This window comes from Atractosteus spatula, chromosome 1, assembly GCF_055471065.1.
Source record: "Atractosteus spatula isolate fAtrSpa1 chromosome 1, fAtrSpa1.hap1, whole genome shotgun sequence".
NCBI lineage: Eukaryota > Metazoa > Chordata > Actinopteri > Semionotiformes > Lepisosteidae > Atractosteus > Atractosteus spatula.
This window is the reverse complement of record NC_142706.1, coordinates 58,983,749-58,996,655: the sequence shown is the minus strand read 5'-3', so window position 1 is coordinate 58,996,655 and position 12,907 is coordinate 58,983,749. Positions and strand designations below refer to the sequence as shown.

At 50.4% G+C, this 12,907-nt stretch overlaps 1 protein-coding gene across 2 annotated transcripts in view; it reads right to left on the bottom strand.

Annotated features, from left to right (window-relative positions):
* znf385a (zinc finger protein 385A) overlaps nt 1-12,907 on the bottom strand; it is an 87,102-nt gene that overhangs the window by 5,996 nt on the left and 68,199 nt on the right. For both annotated transcript variants that reach the window (XM_088913022.1, XM_088913028.1), the window contains 3 exons: nt 6,580-6,942; nt 1,244-1,428; nt 505-597 (listed from right to left, as the gene is read on the bottom strand). In XM_088913022.1, the coding sequence (XP_088769148.1) occupies nt 505-597; nt 1,244-1,428; nt 6,580-6,942 (641 nt within the window). The remainder of the gene's footprint in view (nt 1-504; nt 598-1,243; nt 1,429-6,579; nt 6,943-12,907) is intronic.

Genomic DNA, 12,907 nt, shown 5'->3' with positions numbered 1-12,907 from the left:
GACCAGGAGAGAAGAGGGAGAGAGGACATGATGTGGACAGGGAGAGAGGAGGGAAACAGGACATGACAAGAGGACCAGGAGAGAAGAGGGAGAGAGGACATGATGAGGACAGGGAGAGAGGAGGGACACAAGATATGATGAGAGGACCAGGAGAGAAGAGGGAGAGAGGACATAATGTGGACAGGGAGAGAGGAGGGAAACAGGACATGACGAGAGGACCAGGAGAGAAGAGGGAGAGAGGACATGATGAGGACAGGGAGAGAGGAGGGACACAGGACATGACGAGAGGACCAGGAGAGAAGAGGGAGAGAGGACATGATGAGGACAGGGAGAGAGGAGGGACACAGGACATGACGAGAGGACCAGGAGAGAAGAGGGAGAGAGGAAGACTCACATGGAGAGTGACGAGAGAAACAGAACAGGGAAAGAGGGCAGAAAGAGAAAAGAGAGAGGACAAGGAGCATTAAAGAGGGGAGAGTGGGGTCGCTGGCAGGCAATGTTTACCGCAAGGTCACCGGTTCGGTGTTTCTTGTGTCGGCCCAGGAGGGGGTTGGGTTTCCCAGCGACTCCATCCCGGTGTCGCCGGCTCGATATGTGCTGGACAGTGAGAACACAGAGGATGGTTAGACACCAGCCCACGGCTACGGAGCAGGGAAGACAAGTGTCATTTATAAACAGCAGTGAAGAACAGGGAGGAGAAATTGATCTGTAATGGTTTATGAACATTACCTAATTTCTAATGTTCCTTTTTTCTAAACAACAATTCTGTGTTTAGAAGGTTTTAGCAAGCAGTGAAGTAATGACTGGAAAGTGTTGCCAAAACCACCTTGGGCCACCCGCAACTTCCTGTTGCCCCATTTCAAAGCTTCTGCTGCCTGTGGTTCTGTAATGATGCTTGTGCTTAGTCTGCACATTCGTGTCCTCCGCGAGCGAACAGACGAGTTCAGCAAAAAGACAAAGGTCAGGCAGAACTGAATGACTGGGCCAGAGAGGAGGCCTGGTGAGACGGGGGTGAGAATTAAAGAGCCTCTCTTTACACAAAGGGAGGTGGGAGTTTGAAACAACCATGTTTCAGATACAGATTCCCTGCAGTGGATCATTTAGACCCTTGGATCAATTAGCACCTTGCAGCCAAGACAGAGCACAACAGGCCGAAAGAGTGGTCTCCTCTGCTCCAAAGCCTTTCTGATGCGCGCTGTGTGCCCTGACTTCCCGCGCGGCGATGTGGCAATGTGGCGCCCACCTGTTTGAGCTGCAGCTCCGAGTTGACCCGCACGTTGCAGATCTCACAGTGGAAGGTCCGTTCCTGAGTGTTGGGGTCCTGGGGGGCCCCTCCCTGCTCCACACTGGGCTTGGGCCCCAGACGTGGGTACGCCTTGATGGGCCCCAGCCCGCTCCGCGCTTCCAGGATGGTTTTGTGTTTGGTACCTGGAGGAGAGACAGAGATGAAAGACATTGAGAATGATGTTTGTAAAGGGCCTGGTCATCATGAGGACCAGTCCTCTGGCTCTGCTGGGATTCATTCCCAGTCTCTCGGGGCTCAGAGCTCAGCTCCAGTCCCTAACTCTGCTGCACAACAAGACCAGTCCTCTGGCTCTGCTGGGATTTATTCCCAGTCTCTCGGGGCTCAGAGCTCAGCTCCGGTCCTTAACTCTGCTGCACAACAAGACCAGTCCTCTGGCGCAGCAGAGCTGTACACTGTCTGGATTTTGGAGGGTCATTTCTGTAACTCAGTCATCACTGTTACACCTGCACACCTACCGGAGAGACTCTCTTCCCTTAATGTCAGCAGGACTGAGAAAACCAGAGAAAAGTTACACAAAAAGAGTCCCCTAAGGTCCTGAACACAGTACAGCTAAAATAAATTGGGTTCTGTGGGATTATTATTTTAAATCACAATTTTTTTTAAATGACCTGGTCCTTCATTGTTTGGTCAATACTACTACATAGTACATATTGGCTGAGACATCAGGCAGGATCGTTGACTCACTCGCCATCTCCTGAAAGGAACTGAAAATTCATGTCTGCAAAATATACTCGACCTCAGAGGCCCGGGAGTGACCCCTACTTACTGACTGTGCTCACTACTTCCTCTCTGCCATGCCTTAACACTGTGCAACATCCTGGCACCTGACTCTGCACTGACTGCGGTGGGCTTGAGGCTGGTATCTGCACCCTTCACGCCTTGACAACATGCCAGTGTTAGTCACTGCGGATAAAGGCATCTCTCAAATGAAAACGCGTCTATGAAAGTCCTGTTGAAAAATCCAAGTGCCTGTATTCAGCAGAGGGTGAAGAGCTAACATGCGACATGACCTCCTTCTCTTTATTTTGTTGTTCGCTAGGAATAACAACATCCAAGAATTAAGTGTCCTGAAAGGATTACACAGTGTTGAGAGAAAATTTGTCTGAACCCACTTGGCCAAGGGTTAACCTCCTGGCCAGAGCACGAGTGACCAAGGGGCAGCTGCAAAGCTGGAGATGGGGTGGAGGAGGGATGCAAAAAGATATATGCGCGGGAGAGAAGTACACTATTTATAGTGTTTTAGGAGAGGAAATGACATCAGGAGTGAAAGCTAATTACTGACGGCAGAGTCTGACTGAACTTGGGTGTTGTCATCCCTCCTGAACTTTTGTTACAAACTCCATTAAAAAAGAACTTCTGTTTTTTACAGCTTAATGTAAAGACATTTTCCCTTGTCACTGAAGAGCACTGAAATAATACAGGCCCACTTAAAAGTCTGCATGAAATGAAATACTATGCCATTAAAAAATATACAACTAACAACAGTTAGCCAGTCAACAGTGACCAGTATTTAGAAATACGGAAGATAACACGCTGTGGACAGTGGTACCTGCTCTCCAAGCTGTGGTGATCATACAGTGATATTGGGCTCATCAGTATTATTACCACCCATGAATTGCTGATGTAGGAATTACAAAGAACCTCTTTTAAAACTAGAACAGCAGGCACCTCTTTGCACAAAATGAACTCTTTTATTTTAAGAAACAAGTTTTTGAGATCCTTAGATCCATCAGCTACACGGGCTGGGGTGTGGCACATGGCTTCCTCTCATTTCTAACCTTCTCCTGTTCTTAAAACTCAACAGGAGCTTAGCTGGGCCTGCGTCTGTCTGGAGATGCCGGTTTCAATACCATAGTGCTGCTAGTCCTTCCTTAGCCTGAACCTGGCCCGGGATAACACTTCTGTAACGCCTCTGCTCCACTTGTAAACCACACAACACTGACATGCGCTCTCTCCCTCCCTCTCCAGTTCCTCTTCCTCCATAGCCTCTCCCTTGTCCTTCTCGTCTCTGTCCCGGAACAAGAATAAAGCATGGTGAATAAACACATGGGCTTGTGCCCCCTCTGCACTGTGCTTCGTGTTATGCCTCACATCATTGCTGTGCTCATTTTTACACAGCAGGAGTGTCTTATAGTCTCACAAGCACTTGGCTTACACACTCTGTTTTGCTGTAGCTGTTCCTTGAGGGATCATTTAACACACCACTAGAATGTGTCTGTGGAAATCCGAGCAGTTTGAAACATGCCAGCCCTAATCCAGCCCCCAGCCCTGACCTGAAGCAGAAGCACAGCGTTCGTCCTCCAAGCACAGCGGCAGAGACTGCATGCCCTGGGCAGAGTGTGAGTGCGCCGTCTCAGCAAGAGCACAGAGGGACCCCCAGCTATTCCTGGGGTCAGATGGCCTGTCTTAGGGGTGCCCACTCAGGGGCCTGAGGAAAGAAACACTTTCCTCTCCAGTTTGTGCAACCTCTCACGTGTTCTTGTGGAGAGGGTCTGCAGGAGAGGGCCTGTCCTCCACCCTCCTGATGTAAGGAAGCGCCGGGTCACACACACCATCGGGCACTAGGAGGCGCTCATGCTCCGCGGTGGATTTCATGGTTATAAAAAGGCTAAAAACCACAAGAAATCTGCAAAAAAACCATCTGTGAAATCGCACTGCGGTGAACTTTCACAAGACAGCTGGGTGTGTCGGGGGAGGAATTGGGGATTAACATCTGGTGGTTTGCATGTAAAGAAAAGACTAAAAATAAATCTGGGCGCCCAGATAGGTTTCTTTCCTTCCTTAAGACGATCGTTTCCTTCCTTGAGAGGCTTTTTCCCCCGAGTACGAACTGCTCGCCGGTCGGACTGACGGCTCTCGGGACTCTTCTTGCCGGTTCTGTGACTCCGGGAGGGGGAGCTCTGTGGTGCGGTGTGACACAGGGCCGGGTCAGGGCCGCAGCCGGGTGAGAGACGCACCCGTGGCCTTCTCTCCTTCCTTGTGCAGCTGTTCTGTTTCGGAGGAGTGCGACAGTGTGGGCTGCTGTCTGTGTGTTTCTGTGAAGTCAGAGCTGCCCGCCGTCGCAGCGCCGAGCTGACTCGGCACTCAATAACAGCCCCGGGGCTCAGCCGCTAATAACACACGCTGCATGAGAGATTATCTCTCTGCGTGTCTGTCTCTACCTGCCCCGCGCTTGCACAAATGTCACTCTGACAGAGCCCACTGCCCCAGGCTTTTAAACATTTTATTTTGGAATTTGGCTTCATTTTTTCCAAATATGAAACAGTCAGTCTTTCCACTTAGGTCAATATTGACCCGTATTCAAAGGGAAGTGGTTTTTTTTAACTTTTGGATCCCTAGCGGTGATTGGCTGATTTAGTCAATCCATCTCCTAACTGTCCTAACAACAGCCTGCTAGCAGCCAAGGTGAACACTTCTCAGCTGACTCTGGAAGGAGGAGGGGAATTGTGAAAGTGGGATGTTGCTTTTAGGGGTGAATTAGGGTGACACAGGGTGGTTGAAGTGAACAATTTGGGGAGGGAGAGTTTGGGACAGGGTGGCATAAACGTAGCTTCTCTAGGAAGTGTGGCTCCGGTCAGAGCACAATTACCACTCCGGTTTGAAAAAATTGCTTCCAGACTCTTCTTGTTTTTGCAAAGTTTTCTCCTGGTTTCCAATCCAATTAGTCATGCATGCTGCACTCACACGCCTGATTGTAACAGGCAGGCGAGAAGATTGGGCACGCCAGTGCAGCCAGCTTCCTTGTGTGAACATGTGTGTGTGTGCGGATGTGTGTGAGTGTGCGAATGTGTGTGTGCATGTTTGAGTGTGTGTGTGGACGTGTCTCTTCATGTTTGACAGTGTGTGTATGTGTCTGTTCATGTTTGAATGTGTGTGTTGATGTGTGTGCTCATGTTTGAGTGTGTGTGTGTGGATGTGTGTGTTTGGGTGTGTGTGGACATTGTGCAAGTTTGGAGTGTGTGTGTGGATGAGAGTATTCTTGTTTGTGTGTGTTGACATGTATGTGTACGTTTGAGCATGTGTGTTTACGTCTGTGTTCATGTTTGAGTGTTGTGTACATGTGCAAGTATATGTGTAGTTTTGCATGGATGCGTGTGCATGGACATTTATATTTGTATCAGTGTGCAAGTTTGAGCATGTGTGAATATTTGTGTGTCAGTGGCTGTGTGCACTGAAGCTCGTGTGTGTGCGTGTTCATGTATCAGTGGCTGTGTGTTCTCTAAAGTGTGTGTGTGCATGTTCGCGTGTCAGTGGCTGTGTGTGCATGATCATGTGTGAACAGCTGTGTGTGCATATTTGTGTGTCAGTGGCTGTGTGTGCACTGAAGTTTGTGTGTGTGCATGTTCGTGTATCAGTGGCTGTGTGTGTACTGAAGTTTGTGTGTGTGCATGTTCGTGTGCCAGTGGCTGTGTTTGCACTGAAGTTTGTGTGTGCATATTTGTGTGTCAGTGACTGTGTGTGCACTGAAGTTTGTTTGTCTCAGTCAATGTGTTTGAATTCCAAGCCCCTCTCCCCAGTGCATGCTGTTGTCATTATCTGCCGTTGTCATTCGGGTGACAAACAAATTCTTCCATCTCATCAGTCAGCAATGCAGACGTCAGGGGGAGGAGAGGTTGGTGCTGAGTGCGCAGGACAGGCAAAGCCCTCAGCTCTAGCTTACCACCGACAAGGACAGAATCTTTCACACCTGCAAAAACTGTACTTACTCCCTAGACACAATCAGCACCCCGTGGGGCAAGTACACTGGAGGGGTCTCTGCCAGCACCACCGCGATGAAACATTCCAAAACTAACCCGAAACCTAATCCTACAGCCAACCCAGCAATAACCCCTTGTTTGAGCCCAGACCCTAATCGTCGCATATATCATCCCAGTTATCAGAGCTGCCCGGAGACCTTGAATACAACAGGGCTTTGCATATGATGTACAGCATATGTGTGTCAAGGCCCTGCTGAGCAATGAGTGTCTTCACTGAGCCAGCTACAATATTTGCTTAATCATTTCAATACACATTTCCAGTACCTAGCTGTTCTCTAGGTCTCACTGACATGTAAAAGCTTCTTATAAACCTGCAGGACTCTGGGCTCATGGATCATTTCTGGTTGCATTTAACATACTGTACCATTAGTATTATGTTTCTCCATTATTGAACACAAACCTTTCTCCTGAGCTGGTACACAGGAATCAATGCGTTCAGCTACACGACTACCAGCAACAACAGGCAACTAAGGAGAAGCGTAGCAGCTGTACACCAGCGGCGGGGCTGGCTCTGACCTTTGTTGTGCGCCTCCAGCTGTGACAGCGAGTTGACGGCCACCTTGCACAGTGAGCAGTACAGGAGCTTCTTGGCCTTGTCCTCCTCCGACTCGGTCGGACTGGCGCTGGGGGCGGTGGGCGCAGGCTGTGGAGGCACCCCGTTGGAGAGGCCTGGGGTGTCGGGGGGCCGGGGGGTTCGCCGGCCAGGGGGGCAGGCTCCCGAGGCGGGAGGAGGGGCTAGTGATGAGGTGCCCCCTCCTGTGGGCGCAGGGAGGAGGGAGCACATGGGCGGTGCTAGAGGCTCCTGGAGGGGTGTGGTCACTGGGAGGATGGGCGGGGGTGGGGAGGGGCCATTCAGCTGTGGGAGGGGTTGTGCGTCACCTGGGGAGAGAAGACAGAAAGGTGTTGACAGTCCTGGCACAAGATCCAGCAACAGTTTTCCTAGAAACCTTAAACCACATTACTAAAACATCAGCAAATTCAAGACTTTCTTGTGAAAATTTCACACACTGAATCTTGACATCAGCTCATTCAGATCAGGGATAGACAACTCCAGTCCACAGGTTTTAAAGGTAATCAACATCTGACAACTGATAAACAACTAAACAGGTAAGTTATCAGACTGGAGTCCTGATTTAGAAAGATGAAAACATGCAGGTGGACTGGGTGTGACACTTTGACTGAGAGGCTGAGGGTCCTAATGTTGTGGCCAGTGAGGGCACAATGGAACACGTAATCTGTATGCAAATAGTGACAATGGTTCTCCAGAGAGCAGCACACACGCAGGCACCTCTCCTTGAGCAATCAATGGCAAGCAGCATCGAAAACGGCCTAATTTGTACTTCCAACCAGAATCCAAAAACAGAAAAGCAATTGCAGAGCAGATCGGAGTTATTTGTTTATCTTCCTGTTCTGTGGGCAACCACTTGGCCAGCACAGAGGCTGCTTGTCATTCTTGGCTTTTCTTGTCCAAACGCGAGGACAGAAAAACGCGTGTCCCTCACTCAGATGCCAGCTGTGTGCGCCCTTGGCGTCAGCTCGCAGGGCCTGCGCACAGGTGGCAGTGGTCTGTCTGGGGGGGCGTGACTGTGTGCCACCAGGCGAAGGCCCTTATGGGCCCACAACTTTCTTAGTCACATTGTTTCCCGCAAAACGTCTGTTTTTCATGTGGTTTCCAAGATTGAAGGATTTGGTAAATGTTTTCTGTTTTTTAACGGGAAATGGGAAACAGATTCTTCCCTCCCTCCTCCGAAAGCCAAATCTGGGAACATATACACGCCGAGCCAGGGGTCAGGTTTGTTTTTCCTGCCCTGTTTATTTTTGGAGTGGGAGAGAAAGACAGAAACAAGATGCAGAGAAAGCACTCTTTCCACTGGCACATCCCTCTCCCTTTCGCCCAGCTGCTGCACATCATCCTGAGCTGCTCAGCCTGCAGCTCTGCAGCTCTCCAGCATCTACATCAGGCCCTGCACACTACTGATGGGCTAGTTCCTTCTCACCTGTACTGAACCCTAACTGAAATCCTCACCCTACACTTCATGCTTCCCAAGACCCTGTCTCACAAAGTTTCACCACAGGAAATTCTGATATTTCATATTCAATGATTCGTCTTCCTTATTCATATGTACTACAGTAAATGTCCACTGCATAGTATTTTTTTTCCTGCTTCACACCAATTTACCCCCACTTTGCTCCAGTTTTAAAGTTGTTTTCTATGACATGCCCTCCGCGGTAAAGGCACAGCCTGAGCAGAGCCCGGAACAGGGTGAAAACATGAGCACCCCAGACAGCACGAAGCTGTGAAGTTTGAAAGATGGAGGGTCAGATGGCAAGCTGTGTTCTTACAGGGGGGCAGGCTGGTCAGAAGTTACGCTCTGCAACAGAAGAGTTAGTGCTCTTCCCCGACAGCCCCTCAGTTATGTTACGCCACTGCCAGGGCCTCTCACACTCCTCAGGCACAAAGCTTGACATGGTGCCTTCTGGTGCTGTCCTCTGCAGAAGGACGCCTGTGTGTATGAGGGGCACAGGATGGGAGAGCCGGGGGTGTGTGGGGGGGAAACTCCTACACCGCTGTTCCCATGAACCCCTCTCCCCCCAACCCCCTGCCCCCGTCCCTGCTCGATCCAGGTGATGTCAGCGCCTGGCTCAGGGCCCGCGGAGCCGGGCTGCGAGGCTGTCTGTGTGGACCAGCGGTATTAATCACAGGAAGAGCCATGTGGTTCGTGTTAGGCTCGGGCGGGAGTGGGGGGAGTGTGGGAAGAGAGTGACAGGGGTGGGCGGGTGGGATAGCAGTTGCTGGAATGTCAGGGCAGTGCATTAACACGGCAGGACCAATTCATTAGTGCGTCTGCCGTTCCTGCTCTTTCTCCAGAGCCAGAGGGGTGGGGGCATGGCGGCAGGGTCCTCTGCAGGACCCGCACAACACAAAGCCAGTGCTTGGATTGCAATGTCTCCCAGCGCGGCAGAAAAAACAGACAAGAGTCCCAGCACAGGGAAAACGAGGGGCAGCACAGGGAAAACAATGGGCAGCAAAGGACAGGGAGAACGAGGTATTGCACAGGGAGAATGAGGTGTTGCACAGGGAGAATGAGGGGCAGCACAGGGAGAACAAGAGGCAGCACAGGGAAAACGTGGTGTTGCACAGGGAGGCCGAGGTGTTGTACAGGGAGAACGTGGTGTTACACAGGGAGAACGAGGTGTTACACAGGGAGAACGAGGTATTGTACAGGGAGACCGAGGTGTTGTACAGGGAGACCGAGGTGTTGCACAGGGAGAATGAGGTGTTGCACAAGGAGAACGAGGGGCAGCACAGGGAGAACAAGAGGCAGCACAGGGTGAACGAGGTGTTGCACAGGGAGAACGAGGGGCAGCACAGGGAGAACGAGGGGCAGCACAGGGAGGCAGAGGCGTTGCACACGGAGAACAAGAGGCAGCACAGGGAGAACGAGGTGTTGCACAGGGAGGCTGAGGTGTTGCACAGGGAGAACGAGGTGTCGCACAGGGAGAATGAGGTGTCGCACAGGGAGAACGAGGTGTTGCACAGGGAGAACGAGGGGTTGCACAGGGAGAACGAGGTTTTGCAAAGGGAGAACGAGGGGTTGCACAGGGAGAACAGGAGGCAGAACAGGGAGAACTTGTGATCAAACTCAGAAAGCTTTATATAATTTTGAGGCAGGACTGACACTGTACTGGTGAACAAGGGGTTAATTAACTTTGTCAGCCTAGTCTGCTTCCTGACCTGAGCAGCAAGCCGGTGACGAAACCAGAAGCCCTGTCCCCACCAACAACCCCAGCCCCCTCCGCTCCTCTTCGTCAATGATTAAAGAGCAGGTGAAACGCTACGCCACCCTCCTGCAGCATTAATGAAGAGCTGATGAATTATAGAATGGACTGGGCTCTCGGGCCCCGTGTCCGGATGTACACTCACACAAAGATTCACAGATTGACACACCGACAAAATGCGCACACACCGAGCGACTAACACACAAATTTATAAGGATTTGCCAGAATGCCCTGCCAAGTGGCACAGGAGGGTAAATTCAGATTAAAATGTAGTAAAGCAGGGAATTCTGGGTGAATTCTAATTGAAATGCAGTAAAGCAGCGAAATCAGGATAAAGTTAAAATGAAATGTAATATAGCAAGCCAGGGTAAAATCAAATTAAGATGCAGTAAAGGAGGAAAACCAGGGAGCAGTCAGATTAAGATGTTGTACAAGAAAGTCAGATTAGCGCAAAAGCATTAGAGAGGGCACATAGCAGTATGCAAGAGTACAGCACGACCACAGCTGTGGGGAAAGTATGGCTGAACACAGCAGAAAACTGCGCAGTTCATCTCCAGAGGATCAGAGCACAGATACTGTTCAACACACAGTCCCACACACAAAGAGCTGTGGTGAAAATCCTCAGGCTTGCAGGCTCAGAGACAGACATATTCTGGCACCCATTCTCTGGCCAAACTACCTCCAGAGAATAAAATAACAGTCCTCCGTGAGTAGCACTGTGAGAGCATTCCACAAGCATCTGAAATAGCCACAGCCCAATCCCAGTCCCCAGGCAGGATTTCATGGAGATCCCAGTATTGATCTTAGTTTTTGAGATCTGATGAGATTGGGTTACAAGGTGGGAACACTGCTTTCGTAAAGACTGGGATCTGGGAATTTATTGTGACCAAGGAAAGTGATGAAAATTGGGCTCCTGCATCTGGAGACCCAACATGCATGTCCCAGCATCCGCGAGAGTGAGTTCGTGTGATCTGGTGTGCCTGAGTATGAATTCAGTAGTGCGTCCTCATGTCTCAGACTCTCCTGTCAGGAGGCTTAAAACAGGTGGAGCAGGACACGCACAAACACACACACTCACACCAGGGTTGATTGTCCCAGGAGCCAATTAATCTACCAGCATGTATTTGGATGGTGGGAGGAAACTCACGTGAACAAGGAGAGAACATACAAACTCCACACAGACAGCACCCCAGGTCCAGAAATGAACCCAGGGCACCAGCACTGCGAGGCAGCAATGTTAACCACTGCATCACCCTGACGCCCCACATTAAAACAGTTCTCCTTAACTATTTATCAAGTGACTTGGCTGGTTGTAGATAGCAACTCTGACTCTCACATTGGTTTACTCAATTCACACCACTGTGTGAGATTAAAAAGGAAACCCGCTGGTTTTTACTACAGTCAGAGTGCACAAAATATATTGGGCTTGTGGCTGCAGCCCTCTGTGTCACTGTGTCCTGCCTCCTGTTCCTGGAGGGGCTAGAGGGCTTTTAGCTTTTGTTCCCTCTGAGTTCTCAATTACTTAATTGGATCAACTTGATTGATTAATGAGATAACAGTAATGCTTCAGTCCAGGTCAGAACAGGTTTATTAAGATCCTGCTCCCCCGCCACCCTGCCCCGCCGAATGAACTGCATGCGCTCTTGGGGAAACATATAAATGACGTACGTGAATAATGTTCATCTGAGAAAACAAGTCAATCGATTAGGATAATTAAGAACAGAGGGCTGCCAGCACTAAGGCTTTCTGGGAACCAAGTCTGTGAAACCCTGAAAGTCCCCATAAAGTCACTGTCAACACGCCAGCATCCACTCTCTGCCAGATCCGGAGGGAATGCAGGGACAGATTCTTTGTGGTTGCTGGAATTTTCCACGATGCACCACACCCTTTTCCTGCTGCACCCCTCTCTCCCCCAGGGGGTCGGGTTGGGGAGGGGGGGTAGGTTTAAACCCCACACACACACAGCCCCTCTGACCCCTTGCTGTCCCCAGCCTCGCCCCTGTCTGGCTGACTCCGCGTCTCTCCCGCCGCCCGCGTCCTGACCCACACCCTTCCGCGGAGCCGGCCCACATGTCCGCATGTCCGCTGGCCAGGAGACCCTGGGGGTCATGCCTTAGGAGCTGTTTTGAAGGAGAGCAACTGGGATGAAAAGAAACGCAGAAATCCCTCACATAAAACCACAGGGGGGGGCGGAGGCAATCCCAGAGATCTGATGAACCAAAACAGCCATCCCCAAATCCGCCTTGTTTCTGTAAATAAGGAAGAAGTGCTCTCGGCAAAAGGTCTCTCCCTCTGTTTTTAAAGTTTGTTTTCTTTTCTCCTTCCGAAATTGCAGAAATGTGTCGGAGCGGCCAAAATGGTTTTGCAATGGCTCAGAGTCCCTCTGCTCCCCTAGCCTCTCCCTGCCCCCGGCACTTCTGCAGCAGGGAGAGCGCTGCTGTTGGCTCCAATCAGAATACTATTGGAGTAGAACAGAATAGAGTGATGGCAATGTTTTTCTTATGTTTTGTAACAGAATAATGTGCAATGTTTTTCTTTTCCTCTTCTTTTTTTTCGGTTTGCATTCTATTTAAATGTACAGGAGTGCTGTGTGTCCATAAAAAATAATTTCCCTCAGGGGACAATTAAATCTTATCTTATCTTAATACTGCACGCGTGTCCCCTCTGCCTCAGGCCTGGAGAGACGTGAGAGTCAGAACCGAGTTGATAAAGACAGGCGACAGCAACTGCTTTCTTCTCTTTAATCACACAGCATCAGCTCGTCACAGGGGAACCGGGGAACACACGCGCTCAGTCATTTCGGAACAGCAGCACTTGCTCTCTAAGACGAGGCGATTCCGTTAAGATGTCGCTCGTAGTCTGTTGTTGTTACAAGCACGTTTTGAGCTGATTTCTCAGCCACTTCACGGCCCACGTCCACCACTGCTGGGATCCGGGACGGGAGAAGCCCACAGGAGAGGCGTGGTTACTAGAGATCCCGAAACGCAGCTCGCGGGGGAAGCCAGGTGATGTTAGGAGAGAGTGCTGCAGCTCGTTCAACAACCTGCCTCCTTCAGAAAGCATT